Genomic DNA, 16,333 nt, shown 5'->3' on the forward strand with positions numbered 1-16,333 from the left:
TTGAATATTATAAACATGGAAAGACAAAATGAATTAAGGCAGTCATACACAAGTTCAAGACAAGAGAAGATGAATTCATTATGTGTATCGACAGATCAGTTAATGTAAGAATAAGTGTACAAGCTAGGTTAAAACCAGTCAGCTAATGATAGTGGGTTGGGCTTGCATTGCATATACTAATTCTTCAACTTCACCTAATGCAAAAATAGAAAGATGGGGTGTTTCTTTGAAAAAGCTAGTGACTCCCATTTAGATTATTACGTTATAACATCTAGCATTGCCTTTAGATAAAATCATATGCACCTGGATATATATATCAAAGACCGTCTTCCAAGACTTCTCCATGTACTCGTATCTAGAATAGATGTTTCGGCGAAATAAAGGGAAATGTTATAATCCCCATTTTCCAACCCCAAGCCATAATATCTTAACGAAGAAGCTGATAGCCGTGTGCTGTTTGGAAGAGCTCTGAGTCCACAGTACCAGTGAACTGATTGATACAAAGCTTGTGTATTGAGGATTGTTTGTCCCAGTAAATAGCCCGACATTGCTAACTGCCCATCTTGTTGTATCAGTAACATAATAAGTTGCAGGACCAAGTGTCTCATTATCTCTTTCATAAGTAATTCTTTCTGATGATGTGATTGAAGGACCGCCACACTTGATTGCAAAGTTATAATCTGAATAGAAACATTAAGCAGGGCTATTTCAAGGCATGAATAAAGAAAGTAATTATCTTCACCTAATAGACTCCACATAGAGTTTAAAGTTTTCTCGCATGTTTTACAGTAGAGAAGCATACTTTCGTGTGTCAATGAAGTCTAATAGTTGCGATGCTGAATTTGGATCTAATAAATAAAGTTTATTCAACCAGTGATGGTGATGGGAAAAATTATTTGTCATCCCTCAATACATAAAATGCATCAAATATAAATAATTCCCTGAAGTCCTGCATTCATCTTATTGGTCCAAACTTGTAAATGAGTTTGCAACTTGGACAAATGGAAAACTTGAAAAAGATATACGCAGAGGTTTCATGTCAATTAGAGAAACGATAACGATTTAGATGTTTATCTTATTGGAGTTTCCAAGGTGAAAAATGTCTCAATAATAAGCTCAGAAAGGCTATGCAAGATTACACTTTTTGTAAGTATTAACTAGATAGTTTACTTGAGAATTGCACAAAATATGAGGAATAAGAAGCATTATTTATCACTTTTGAATAGTCGTTTTGCAATAGATTTCATAGTTAATATTGATATATCGATGCCAGCAATGGCAAACTAGAGATAAAAGAAGTACTTACATATTCCAGAACCACGAAAACAAGAAAAATTTCGCTGTAGACAATTGAGTCCAAAAGGAAGGTCACTGCAAGAGAAAATAGCATTTACTTAAAATATGTACATATTAAAGAAATATTAGATAAGCCCCTTGAATTACATCTTGATCTTAATAAAAGAAAATACAAAGTAGGCATGGTAGGACAGCCCTAACAGAGGCACCCCCAGATTATCCACTCAAAGCAAATTTTATTTCAGAGGTTTGTACTTCTTATCACCAAGCCTGAACATATAATAAACCCCTTAAATTGCATCTTGATCTCTGAATCTCCTTGTCAAGAGCTAGTTCATCCTAAGAGTTTAAACTTTGTCGAGATATCCTAGGAATGATTTCTTTATCACACCCCCAACATGAAGGTCGTTAGGTAAACATGGATGTAGCAAAAGCCCACCATACCTTGTGCTAAAATTATTTAATTAGAAAATGGAGGTAGCAAGGATTAACTCTTGATCATTTCGTAATAAAGCCCAATAATATCTTTAATAAATATCTTTAGCAATTCTATACATACATAACCAAGATTGATAGCAAAATCATGGCTTTGAGTAATAGGGTACTGGCTTTATGCTTGAAGAATAAATGTTTCAGTTGATAAAGAGGTCTTTAAAATAACACGCAACTGACTGATAACTCTTGATTCACAATAGCCAATAAAAGGACAAAAATGAGATTGAGTGACAATATTATGCAAAAGAAGAATGATAAAAGGCACAAGAATCACCTGCTATTTGAACCTTCTATTGTCAAATTGTTAGCAACCAAATTTCTGTTGACCAGACAGCATAAAAATAGCGAGTTAGTATCACCTTAATATATAAGCAAGCAAATGTTCAAAATGTATGTTGCGAGAATGAAACTTACTATAACTACCTACTTTTTACCATGTTAGATTGAGTTTATGTGCACCATTACCCCATCCAATATCATGCTTTATTTGAAAGCACCTACTTTCCTCATTTAGCACCATTGCAGCAAGCAAGTCTTATTCCCTTAAGTGAGGTCAGCTGCATTGATCATATAATGTTATTTTGTTTGATCAATAACCAGATCTTTCAATATATCATTCATCAAGAGATCTTATTTAATAACTTCCTTGAATGTCTTTCTTCATTTCTTGATCCCCCTCTACACCTCTTCATAGGACTAAAGACCATTTGTTCAATTCTCCTCTTTGGTGGCTTTATCGACCTTCTTTGGACATGACCATAAACATTTTTCTGCCATTCTCCTCAATAGATGCCACACCAGCTTTTCCTCATATACAGTTATTGAGGATCTTGTCTTTCTCTATGTGACCAAATATGACACAGAGATAGATCTAGAAGCTAGAATGTGAGGGACCAAAAATGAAAATTTTCATCAAAGTGAGGAGAATTAATTTCAACACTTTTTACAAATAAAAATAGCAATATTTACAAGAAAACTTATGCATGGGAGAGCAAGCACCCCTGCTTGAACCCCTATATATATCACTACATATCTATCTCAACATTCTTATCTCTCCAACCCCAATTTTTTGCTGTTACTCTTGTCCTTCAGTGCCCAACAGTCACTACCATGTAACATCATTGATCTTATACAAGTTTGGTAAAACTTCTCATTAAGCTTAGCAGGTGTGCAAATGGGGAAGAAGATTTTATTTCTTGTATTTTTGAGGAGGAAGAGTACAAAACATATCCACCCAAGGGCAGTAATGGGGAGCCCAAGAAATATGGAATACAATAAATGGAATAAACTAGATCCTAAATCAATTCCTATAGCCATGGGTATTTACATCACAACTAGAAGAAAGTATTCTGGCATGAACGACAGGATTTGTATTTTGTAGTCACAATTCATAAATTACTGATGATGTCTTCTTCCATTTCAACCACCTAACCCCACTTGTATCTCATGCGTAACATCTCTGTCAATTTCACTGTCATCTTATAATATCAATCCCAAATACCTGGACTGGTAGTATGGTTTCAACACTAAGTTTTACCTCTAAATAATCTCTAACTTGTCTCTTATTAAATTTATAACTCTTATTAACTTTGTAATGCATATATTCCATCTTGCTCTTAAAGGGGAAGCCCTTCAATTCCAAAGCTCATCTCCAAAATTCAAGCCTAAAATGAACCTCTTCTTGTGATTCCTCAATTAAGATATTATCATTTGCGAATAGCTTGTACTTGGGGAATTTTCTTTTGTATGTGATTCAAAACCAAGTCAAACCATTAAGGACTCAAGGACGATCCTTGATGCAAACCAATCGTGTAAGGAAGTCTTGCCTCACCTTTAGGTGTTGGCCCCTCGTACATATCCTTTATAGCTCTATTGCATGCAACATGAACACGTTTCTTTTCCAAAGCTTTCCATACCACTTCTCTTAGTAATCAATATAAGCATTTTTTCAGGTCAATGAAAGCCATATTTAGATCTCTTTCTTTACTCCTATAATTTTCTATCAACTCTCTTGGAAGATAAATAGTCTCTATTATAGATTATCTAGGCATTAACACAAACTGTTTCTCAGAAGAAAACATTTTCATTTCTTAATATGTGCTCAATTACTTTCCCCCATCATTTTGTTATCTAGCTCTTAAGTTTTATCCAATAACAGTTTACATGGTTCTGGATATCTACGTTATTCTTGTATAGCTTCATTAAAGTCATCCAAATCTAGGTCTTTTGTTTCACTTTTTATTGGTGCATAATTCAAGGTCACAAGAGATACACCTCTTGTCTCCCGCTTAATCTCTTTGTTTTCTTCTATAAATAAAATATAACTTTTAACAAATAAATATACTAAATCTATAGCAAATATGATTTGTAGATAAAGAATTGCCTCAGTTGCAAGAGGACTTGTTAGTTAAAGACTTAAAGTGAAGCAAGGAACTTTTGAAATTATCAAAATGACAAAAAAGTGTAGGATAAGTTACTTACAGTTGTAAATTTTGTTTGTTCACCCAAGAGGGGAGGGTCCCTGATAGATTGTTGTAGGACAAGTCTCTGTAAGCATTCATTCAAGTTGTTTAAGTAAATACCATGGAGATGACGGACAATGCATTGAAGAATTAAGCCTTTAATTACAATTAGTGTAGTATTAGTTGCATAAGTTTGAAACTAACATAATTGCACTGACTTCTATGTTCATAAGCACCATGGTAATGAACCTGTTGACCTTAATCTTATAGGTATATGGATACCGAATTAGCATATTAGAATGCGGGTGCCCCAGAAGATAAATAGTCACCCTCTATGTTTGAAAAAACAATAATGCTTGAATTCAGAAATACATCTAGGGTATAAGGTTTCTTAAGCATATATAATAATATTAATACATCTGTGCACAAAGATAAAATTAATATATTATATTATACTCCATTCTAATGCACTACAATGCTGTAGAGTCCAAATATGTCAAGAATACTCACATATTGAGAAGAGTTGGGCTTATCTGAGTAGGGATTGCACCAGAGTGAGTTTGTTATTTCCCAGAAACCGAGTTGGTGAAAAACAAATCATGCTTTAATCCAATCATGAAGGCATGCAGGAAATCCATAATTCAATTACTTAGGACAGCATATATATTACAAGGTGTTAGCAAACTCAGATTGAAAAGTGATCCCGGAACCTGTCCTGTGATGTTATTGAAGCTCAGATCCCTGCAAGAACCAGCTATATAATCATCCGGATGCGGACACACAAACACAACTGAAGACCATTGATCTTTTCCTCATTGGAATATATAATATGAGGATGAAAGATAAGATGGATAGTTAGTTGACTCCAACCGTTTTCTGCCACATAAAGCACATAATAGGGAAAAATAAAAGAGAATTGATTATAGAAAAGTAGTGAAGAATCCTTAGTAAACGAGCAAGTCATTTCGGATCCAGTTGCCAGTAGCACACACATTGAGTTCTAATGACAAATCACTCAGCTTGATGAACATTTCAATTTGAACGAATTAGCACTAGGGAGTGCCTATAGTTAAGCAGTATAACTACTATACAAAAACTAAGGTATTTATTTCAGGTTGGAGATATCCAATGGAAACCACTGTTTGATTTGCTTTTTCCTGGGAAGCAAGTTGAAGAACAATCGCAGTCTGTGCTTTTGTTCTTTTCATTACATCATTGCCATAGGCCACTATTTGAGACCATGGCTACATACCAGCTACTAGAATCCCATAAAACAAGAGCATTACGAGAAATAAATTTTCATAAAAGGGCAACGTGACTAAGAAACTAAGAAATCAAGTAATAGGTTGACTAGATCCCCTGAACTTCCACCTCTGATTTCTAGGACAAAAGGACTAATGGCTAGTATTGATTGCCCTATATATCCAACACAAATTAAGATATCTGGATAGTTTATGCTTATCTGAAGAACATGAACATGACAATACTCACAGCTGGGTCAAATTTAGAAATTCACCGATATTGATGGAATTGGATCAGAAATATTGTTATTTCTCAGAACCCTGCAAGATTGTTAACCAAGTTGTCATGCTACATTCTGGAAAAAAAAATAAAAAGAAATATATTGATGTATCAGGAAGGCTATGAATTATGAGGGAAGTCATTGCCTTCCAACTTACAAGACAGTCAAAGATTTCATATTCCTTAAAATGCCAGTGAGGAGCTCCCATTAGATATTTCACTTATCTCTGCATTAGAAGTATGCTTAGTTCTTATCAATCCGCAGAAATGCATACAAGTAAGTGAGTGACACACACAACTCTGTAAAGAGAAGTCAGATTGCTAAATGATGATGGTATTGGACCTTCAAAAGAATTCCCCTGGAACCTCCTATAAAAAAGTACAAAAATTCTACTCTGAGCACAAACTTTTGGAACAGAAAATACCAAGTAACAAAACAAGTATTTATATTTCATATCTGAAAGAATTTTTTTGCACACAAGTTTTATAAGGAAAGATTTAACTACATTTTATAAATAGGAAAGGAAATCAGTGATGAGAAAAAAAATCAATCCATTAGCACAAATAGTCGTAGCAAAACCATATTTTAACTAAAGACTTGTTAGCTCATAAGTGCTTTCCAACCCCTTTGTAAACCCACTAGGGGAGAAGCCTGAAATTGATCATAAGGAGGCTGTAAACTAATTATCTCTGATGATGAGACAGTAGATACTTCTAATTAATGCTTCTCAAATTTCATTCTAACCAAAGTCATTACATTCCTTGAAATGACGCACAGAGTTAAAGGACTTCATGTAGAGTAGCTGGATAAAATCAATGCTCATTAAACATCAAACACTCTATTCAAAATTACGCATACCACTTTAGAATGTTTAAGAGATCCAACGTCCTAATTTCAAGGAAAAAGAAAATAGTATTGACAATATTGTCTTACAAGACTATAAGCTTAGACCAACTTCCTATGAAGTCTGGTATCCTGCCCGTGAGTTCCATGTCTGAAGCCCATCTGGACAACCGGGAAAACTTTCAAAGTTATTTCATTTTTAATATTATAATTATCATGTAACAGACAAGAAAAAGTAACAAACTCTTACACTGTCGCCAGGTTTTTAAGACTAGCAAAAGTGGGAGGAATCTGGCCACTAAGTCCCGAACTATCTAAATAACTGCATAGAAATTTTTATTGAAATTGATATCATTTGCTGATCACACAAAAATCAATAAACTAACATAATCCAGATTCCAAAACAAAGTGAATAATTGTAACTTTTTTGGCATATAAGGAGCCTCACTACATTGAAATGAAAGAGGAATGTTAGGAATGTTGCGAAAATAAATTGCCAATGCTACCATCAAATATATTTGAAATGCAGTATATAAATTCCAAACATAGGAAGAAATGATTCATTATTTTTTATTAATTAAAAATAATATGACAAACACATATTTGAGAAGCAAAATATAATGCAAGTTGTTCATGTCCATAAGTGTTACTATAACCTACAAGTCTCAGACATTAATTCTTTGATCATAACTATTTCCCGAAAATTGCCAACAAATTACTAGACAGCATGCTGTTAGATATCTTCTATATGATAATCAAACATAAATTAAACGTATACATGTCATCTGAAAGATTAATATTCATGGAGTTGAGAGAATATATTTTTCATAAGCCCGTCATTAGAAACAGAATCTCATGCTTCCAATGCGGGACTCTTTCAATTTGATCATAACAAAATCTACAGACGCAGAGTGCACTGGAGCTTACAGTTGTTCCAATTTCACAAGTTTCCCTAGTTCAGAGGGGATAGACCCAGAGAAGTTGTTTGATCCAAGACCCCTGCAGAATTAACAAATAATTAAGTGGATGGATAGTATCATCATGATATATGTCTCATGGAATCATAATTCTAATAAAACAAAATGGTCTTTAATTAAGCTACATAATTATTCAGCATCCTTCATTATCAATTCCAGATATTAAAAAAGCCATTGAAAACAAAAAAGAAAAGAAACGAAATATCACTTTTGAATAATGTGATATAACTTGGGTACATGGAAAAGTAAAAATATCAAAATTGCCAGTTAAATCACCCGCAAAAACAGAGAAACAAAATGAAAGGACAGAGCAAAAAAGAAGAAGAAGAAAGAAATTGCTTCAAGGGGAAGTAGATGACTTACAATACAATTAACTCAGTAAGATTTCCCAATTCCTTGGGAAGCTCCCCTGATAAGGAGTTGATGCCTAAGGTCCTAATTAGGATAAATTTACAATAAAGTGAGTCCATGAGTAGTGAGCACAAGGCATAATAAGCAAATCCAAATTCTCTCTAATAAGATGGGAAAAAAATTAGTCATTTCGAATAAATTCTACCATCATATCAACCTGAACAGTGTGAAACTTATCTTTTGCCATTTGAAATACACAAAACTGATGCTAACATATTTGAACTATCCAAATCAACTGAACAGTATCAATTTGCTCGCAATGACCATCTTTTTCCCATAAGAAATTGAGAGGATCCTTAGGTACAAGAAGGATTTACAACCGCTATCTAGTCAGCCTTACATGTATTGCATACGAGTGAGATTTCCAATGGCTGGAGGTAGAGAACCCGTCAAATAATTCTGACCGAGGTTCCTGATTGCAATTAGAGGAAACTTTATGAAAGCCAAAAAAATTAAAAAGAAAAAAATTCCATTCATTTAAAAAAAATAAATAAATAAGAACTCTTTCGAGGATGTTTTGCAAGAAATTTTAGTAAAACCCAGCTTGGAAATTTAAGGAGTTAAAAAGCATACAAATTGGTGAGGTGAGTCAGAGTCCATAGCTCTTCTGGGATTTCCCCAACAACATCCAATGCATAAACCCTCCTGCCAGAAACAAGCGGGAAAAGTGCAAGATCAAGATCAACAATACATATAACAAAACAATATCAATAAATCAAGTTGAGAGAAGACAGATATTATACAGTGCAGTAATGTGGCAAGTGCCATTGGAACAGTCGCATTTGATAAATGGATTGAAGTCTTCGACCGCGGTAGTGCTGTCAATAGCTCGTCCGCTGCATAGTTCACCGCTTATATTCCATACGCTTGCTGACGCCGATATTTCCCATTTGTTGAAGATTGAATTCAACGTTCTCGCTACATAAAAGTTCAGATTTTGGATAAATTGCATGAGATGCAATAGAATTTCTGACTGAGTTTTCCATTCTTCCAAGGAAAGCACCGTGAAAAGAAAATCGAATCCCACAAATTAACTAGTAGGGTTAGTGGGAGAAGAATTAACTTTTTTTTTTTGGCCGAAGAATTAACTAATTAACTGACAGGCCGTTGGGAGGATTAAAAAGATAAGGAAGATGTAATCTTGTTCCTTGTTTTAGAAACAATTTTTTGTTTTTAATTTGTTTTTAGTTGATTGTTTTAAAAAATAAAAAACAGTAACATGTTTTTAAAAATTAAAAAACCAAAACAAGTTTTATATGTTTTTTTTTCTTGTTTTTGTGTTTTTTATTTTTTGTTTTGAAAAGTTTTGAGAAATCTTCTTCTTTTCTCATTTACTATCCACCACTTATTATTACGAGTGACAACTATCACGTATCAAATGTGGTTTTCTACGGTTTTTTTTCAAACATTATTTTTTAAAATTATTATCCAAATAAATTCTTTTGTTTTTTGTTTTCAAAAATTATTCTAAAAAATAATTTTATAAAATTGTTTTAAGAACAACAAAACAAAGAACAAAAACAAACAGGCTTGTAATTTTTTTTTCAAAAACAGAACTTTTTCCCTCTTTCAAAATTACTACGTCCGCTCGTAAATATAATATAATTGTTAGTTTATAATTTGATCATAAATATAAAATTTAAATATATTTTATCTATAATATTTATCCATTTTTTAAAAAATAGTTTTTGTAATAGTTGAACATATTAATATTTTATCAAATAGTAGTTCTAATTAATACACATATAACAAGAGTATCTTAGGGAAGATAACACCTGTTTATTACAAATAATTAATTTAAAAATTTTTTTTAATCTACTCAAATTAGTTAACTAGCTCTTATATTAAGAACTAGAAGTAATATAAAGTATTTTTTGAAATATCATGTTTAAAATTACTAAACATTTTTTGTCTTTTAAGTTGTAATTAATAAGATATTTAAAAGAAAAAAACATTTTTAATTAAGAATGTAATTAATATAATTTTTCTAATTAAGACACTATTAAATGGGGATAAATATGAAAAAAATACGTAATTTTAAAAATCATTAACTAACTTATTAAAGGGTGCAGATTAATTAAAAGTATATTATAATTCTAAATGGATAGAGTAAATATAAAATATTTTTTTTAGAAAAATCAATAAAAAGAAATAAAAATATAGTTATTGTTAAAGGGAAAAAGAATACAAAAATCCTACAAAATTCTTAAGTCAGTTCTATAAATAATTTCTTTGTACTTAACAGTAAACTTCTACTATGAACGTGAACTTGAACTTGCGTGAACATAATGCCAGCTTATATTACTAATAGAGTGTGCCATTTCAATGCTTAAAAAAGAAGTGTGATATTTCAACAATAATGCTTGATAGCAAAACTTTAAAAACTAGATCTCAAGTTCTAAGATTTACGGTACAAAAAAATCCATAATCTTTTTTTTGCCAACAAAAAACTCCATAATAACATAACTTCGCTTCTTTTTTTTTTTGGATCGTACATTCTGTGATTGACTGTTATTCACAAATCAATCACTCATATATACACAAGACTACCATTAGATCTATAAGGAGCTTCAAAAGTTTCAAATCCACAGAATTATAAGATATTAATCATATTTACTTTATAGGTTAATTTAATATATCACTTCAACTGAAAATTAAGTTGAGGCACAAAGAGTAGGCAAAATCCAAGTTTATTTGGAAAAAAAATCAAATTTTAACAAACAAAGAGAATAATCATGTTTAAAAGTTCTATCAGCATCTGTAGCAGTTACATCAATCCTTATTTTCCAGGAAAAACTTTCTACATCATATATCGCAGTCAGAGCACACAGAGAGAGAGAGAGAGAGAGAGAGAGACCTTCAGAAGGATCTGTGGTAGCGTTTTGAGCTTGTGATACAGAAACGAAGCAACTGAAGAACACACAAACAGCAGAAGCAACTGCAAAAGCCATGGCTGGTGAAGACGACGACACAGAAGAACAAGAAGGAGAAGGAGAAGGAGAAGGAGCCATATGATTATATATGCAAACTGGAAGATATAGCTTGTGATGATCCAGAAGCTGATGAAGAAACTAATAGAGATTCAGATCGGAAAAAACGATGAATATAATCGGGCTAATTTGAAGGATTTTGTTGAGAGAATAATATTATGCAGCGCCACCATGCCCACAGTTTATATGCATGAATCATCATTTGACTTTTGCAATATGGCTTCAATTACTTAATGGGGTTGTTGTTGGTCGCCAAAACAAAAATATCCGAGTTGCCATGTTGGAGCCTCCCTTATCAACTTGTATGAATAAAGTAAAATGTTATAAATGCCTCTTATGATTTTATTATCTTTAATTAACACGTTTTATTTTTATTATTTTGAAGAAAAGTAGTACAAGATATATTCTTGTTGGAAGGAATTATTAGCCCCTTCTTGGAGGCTAATCGATAAAGGGGGCAACTATTATAAATTGCGACTTGTTTCAATGATTTATCAAGTTGATTGCTTTCACAAATCACAAGATACTTTTCTGTTAGTTCTTTATTCATTTGTAACAATTATTTTTTGGGGACAATGCTATAATTATTATATTAATTATGCTAGAAAAGATATGATCCCCTTCAAATGATACCCTTTATTCTCAATCTCCTATATAAATCCATATAAATATGTTATATTTCTCAAAGGAATGTGATTTGTTTTGATAGCTTTTTGACATTCTTGTTGTGAATGATGTGGAGTTTGATAGCGATGAATGTTTAAATCATTATTTAATGAGAGGGATCATATAAATTTGTATACATGTCTTGACAAATTGTCGTTGACTCGTAAAAGTTGGTGGCGATCGAGGCCGACGCTTATTGCCATGCAAAGTTGACCATTCATGCATGTGGCCTCTCATTTTATTTAATAATTTATTACTTAGTTTCAACTACTTTGTTAGAGTTGTTTTGAAATGCTTTATAAACAGTTTTCAATCATAATTTAAGGAATACAAGATAAGTAAAAGAATTTTGTCTTCTTTTTTTTATGTGTGGCTGCTCTGCATTCGCATGTCCTTTTATTCAGTTTGAGTTTTGATTTATGTAAAATATATTTATAAGTGATCTTTAAATTTGATGGCAAACGCAGCCTTAATTATATTAGCCTCATCTTCCTCATAGATACGACGACTATTGACGCATGCTTATGTAAAAGTTTACATAATCATTGTTTGAAAAACATGTAAAACATATGAAAAGTAAATTAACCAAAATACTTTCAGTATTTTTCTTTGGTCCATAGCTATATATTTTTACTGTGATACAAGAATATGTTATAGAAAATATTTAAGATTTATTTTTTTAACTATTTGCTTCTAAGAAAATTTATTGTTTATAAAAATCAATTCGTATATTGAGTGCTTCATCGGCTTTTCAACCTGACAATTTAGAAGGTTATTATTTCGCTTTAAATTTCAAGGAGACATCAAAAGGCATGAAATATTACTATCTATGCTTTATATATGTGGAATTTTTTTTCCTTAGAAGTCAAAATAGGAAAATTGCAAATGAAACACGTGCACCTACTTCTTTTGAATTAGTAATTATTAATTACTAATATCCCACCAAATTAGAAATGAACTATATATAATTTATTCTTCAATTATATTCTCTGGTCAAAATTATATTGGGAGAATCTCATTTAAATTCAATTGAAATACTGAAATTCAAAACGAGGCCTTCACTGTAAATAAATTTTTAATTAGGCCAAGAGGCTTAATTAAAGATTTATGGATGTTGTTAAAAGAGCAAAATACCCATCTATAATTAAAATGTGAGATTTTCTTTTATATTTTTCCCTCTTACAAATTCTTTTCCTAAATTATGAAAACAATATCTGTAAAAAAGTTTATTGTTTCAATGAGTTTTCTACTATTAAAATATAGGTGTATTTTATTAAAAAAATACGTGTTTAATAAAAAGATTGTGTGTGTATATATTATTAAGTATATGAAGGATAGATCAATATTAAAATTAAGTATATGAAGGATAGATCAATATTAAAACTGAATAGAAATTAAATCTATTCAAAATTAAAATATAACAGTACCCTACACTGTTACATTAATGGGGTGTTGGAGTAATCATTAATGTGAATAAAGGACTGTATTGTAATTTTCTGTCATTTACTAAAAATTTAATATTTTTAAATATAAGGAAAATCTCAAAAAAAATTCAGAAAAAGAATTTGTGAGGAAAAAAAAATATAAACACTCATATTATAATCATGGCAGGTTATTTTAGACTTTTAACAACATTTATAAATCATTAATTAGGCATCTTAGTCTAACTAGAAATTTGTTCAAAGTGTAGGCCTAAATAATTTTAGATTTTGGTATTTTAGTTGGGTTTAAATAGGATTCTTCCTAATCATAATCTTATTAATTTATATAGACACACATAATAATATCCTCTGGTGGGGAAATGTCTCCAGGTAGTCATGGAAGTTGTCCATTTCAAAGTCGGCAAACGGCCAAAACCGCCCACCCGCCTCCGATTTCTAACACAACGAAACTGGTTGGTTGAAAATTAAATTTACTAACTTCAATTTATTATGTTTTTCATATTTATTATTTTTTATTAAATTAATTTGTCGAATTTACAAATTGATATATAATTTAATATTATACAAAAATATTATAGAGAGATCATATCGTATTTATTATAATTAATTTATTTAATTTTTTAATCTATCTATTTAAGAATTTCTTATAATTAAGGATTTGAGGGAATAACTGGTTAATTAATAATGCACTGCCAAGTTAGTAGCCATAGTTCAGAAATCTGGCCCATTTTTTTTTCCCATTCATTCTGATGCAGAAAGATACGGCGATCTTCCTCTTGATGTAGAACCCTTTTTGAGGCAAACTCGAGTCTTCTAGTATATTTCAGTGAATATGTCTCCGACAATCTTGAAAATTTAAGAAAGTGATTTTCTGGGTCGATAAAGATTAATGTAGCCTGTTATTTGGCTTTTTTTTTTTTTTGGGCCCAAAGCTATGCAGCATTTCAACAACTGAACATTGTAGTTCTCCTTCACATTTCCAAAGCAAGGTTCCTGCTATATCTTTCTATCATTGAACTCGCTAGTTGAAAGTTTTGTAAGTTATGAGAAATTGGATGAGTGATGGAACAGGGGGAGAGAGAGAGGCACGACTATGGCAGAAGATGAGAGATGGGGAACAAATGTGTGATGCTGTTGCACACCTAACTAGAGTAACTAAAATGGACAATAACAAAAAATTAAGCTGGAACTTTGTAAATATTAAATAAGGAATGTCAACAAAAATTTGTTGTCATTTGCAAATTCAGACTTGTTAATACCAAATAAAATTGTGTTACCAAATCTGATTTGAGATTTGTAATTTTCAGTTTCTTTTTCTATCATTCTCCTTAACTAAAAAGACAGGTTAAAAAAAAAGGGAAAACCATATTGAAGGTACCTATACTTTCTCTCAAACGACGGCGTTGAGAGATGGGAGGCACGGAGCGAAGCGTAAATTGGAGGAGCAATGCATTAAGGACTGTGAAGCTCCTCACACCCTAAGTGTTCTTTTTATTTTATTTTATTTCAGGATCAAAAATTTTTTTGTCTCTTTCTGCTGAAATTGTGAAATGGGAACAACGTCACAATAGTGGATGATGCAAATTGAATTTTAGGCCTCTAATAATGCAGGTAAACAAATATATCTCAACTAATTTACTTAAAATAATCGATGTGAAATGGATGTTAGGCCTATCATAATTAATTTTAATTTAATTAATAATATTTTTTATATTTATTTGTTAAAATAAAATATACCTGAATTAAATTAACTTAGCATCATCCTAGGCTCCTCCGCTGCGCTTCACTCCGTGCCTCATGTCTCTCAACGACGTCGTTTGAACGAAGTGGAGGGAAAGGGATCATTAGCTTAGTGGAGACACCCCGCGCCGATTAATTACATAATATCAAATTGAATAGACCAAGTCTCTTCTATTTTCTTTTTTATTTTCAGTCTTGGGATTTTAATCCCCAAAGTCCAAGAAAAAGAATAATTCACAAACATCTGGATGGATTTTGAAATTAACTTTGGCTAAAAAATCATTTCGATGATAATTGTTTTATATTTTTAAGAATTAAATATAAAACCATGTCTTCTTGTTTTTTTTAATCAACCTATTCAATTGTCTTTGTAAACCATGTATTTGTTTTCTTTTGACGTGCACTCTGAAAATAGGTAATGAGTGTAAATGTAATATCTTTTTTGGTGATTAATAAATAAAAAAAATTAGTAAAAAGTATCTGGTTTAAAATTATATTAATTAAAAAGATCTAAATTTGAATCGATGTAACTATCTTCAACACATGTAACTTTTTTTTTAATTATTTGTAACATATCTTTAACAATGTATAAATGGCATTCGTTTTAACAATTATTGTACATAATCAAAGATAAGTCGCACAAAATTAAAAAAAAAAAAAAAACGGTTACAGCCATGGAAGATAATTGCACTTGTTGAGTTTAGGCCTTGTTGACCAACAAAATTTTTAAACAAGTACTTAAACTCTTTCTGCAATTCTACTAAAAAAAGAACTCTGAAAAATTGAAGGTGAACATCCCACCAAGTTAATATCAATGCGCTTGAAGTAGTTTGGTCCAACAAAAAAAAAAACACTTAGGATTTTTTTTCCCGCCGAAAAAGTACTGGAATATTCATTCGTCCTACAATTTGATCTTAAAAAGATAAAAATAAATTTAAATTTTTAGGTGTAAATTACTATCTTATAAACAAGGAATAATTTAATTTAATATTATAATTAGAAATATCAGTATCAATTGTTTGGCAAAAAAATAATTCAAAATAGCCATCTTAAAATTTAGTAGAAACTTGTCAAACCATATCAGAGCAAATATTTTTAATTTTTTTTAACTACATTCATGATTTTTTTTTATTATGGACATGTGCTTAAAAAGCTTAAAGCTTATGAATTTTTTCATCAAGCAAGACATGTTTTTATTGCTTAACACACTTAATACTTCTAAGGTTGTGCTCGTAAATTTGGCCAAGTTACTTGTAAATAAATTGAAAATGTAAATTTTTAAGTGCCTTAGTCTGATATGGGTTTGCCCTCCATTTGTCTCATTTAAACTATCAATGTGGTCTTTTGTGATGCTTGTTTTTGGACACGCGCTACTACTAAAATATCTTGTACTGATTTTTAATATAAGACTTATTTAATTTTTTTTTATGAGTTAGCAACACTAGATGCTCATATAATGTGGCAGTTCAATGCATCATTCCTCAAGCTA

General features: G+C 31.3%; 1 protein-coding gene and 2 long non-coding RNA genes across 3 annotated transcripts; all 3 read right to left on the minus strand.

Annotated features, from left to right (window-relative positions):
* Window positions 1–1,331: 1,331 nt before the first annotated feature.
* On the minus strand, window positions 1,332–4,807 carry LOC114716486 (uncharacterized). Its single transcript, XR_003737643.1, has 4 exons — window positions 4,764–4,807; window positions 4,273–4,338; window positions 2,066–2,110; window positions 1,332–1,371 (listed from the first exon to the last, which is right to left on the minus strand). It is a non-coding gene; the product is annotated as an uncharacterized LOC114716486 (long non-coding RNA).
* Window positions 4,808–4,933: 126 nt separating this feature from the next.
* LOC114716484 (uncharacterized) lies at window positions 4,934–5,779 on the minus strand. The gene is made up of 2 exons (XR_003737642.1): window positions 5,745–5,779; window positions 4,934–4,994 (listed from the first exon to the last, which is right to left on the minus strand). It is a non-coding gene; the product is annotated as an uncharacterized LOC114716484 (long non-coding RNA).
* Window positions 5,780–6,028: 249 nt separating this feature from the next.
* Window positions 6,029–11,181, minus strand: LOC114716485 (probable LRR receptor-like serine/threonine-protein kinase At1g56130). The gene is made up of 9 exons (XM_028901484.1): window positions 10,864–11,181; window positions 8,750–8,924; window positions 8,580–8,651; window positions 8,347–8,418; window positions 7,959–8,030; window positions 7,546–7,617; window positions 6,869–6,940; window positions 6,709–6,780; window positions 6,029–6,143 (listed from the first exon to the last, which is right to left on the minus strand). Exons 1-9 carry the CDS (start codon window positions 11,015–11,017, stop codon window positions 6,029–6,031), a joined length of 876 nt encoding a protein of 291 aa, XP_028757317.1. The 5' UTR covers window positions 11,018–11,181.
* Between the last annotated feature and the right edge of the window lie 5,152 nt (window positions 11,182–16,333).

Source organism: Neltuma alba, unplaced genomic scaffold (assembly GCF_004799145.2).
Source record: "Neltuma alba isolate B1F8T4 unplaced genomic scaffold, ASM479914v2 tig00011670_pilon, whole genome shotgun sequence".
Lineage (NCBI taxonomy): Eukaryota > Viridiplantae > Streptophyta > Magnoliopsida > Fabales > Fabaceae > Neltuma > Neltuma alba.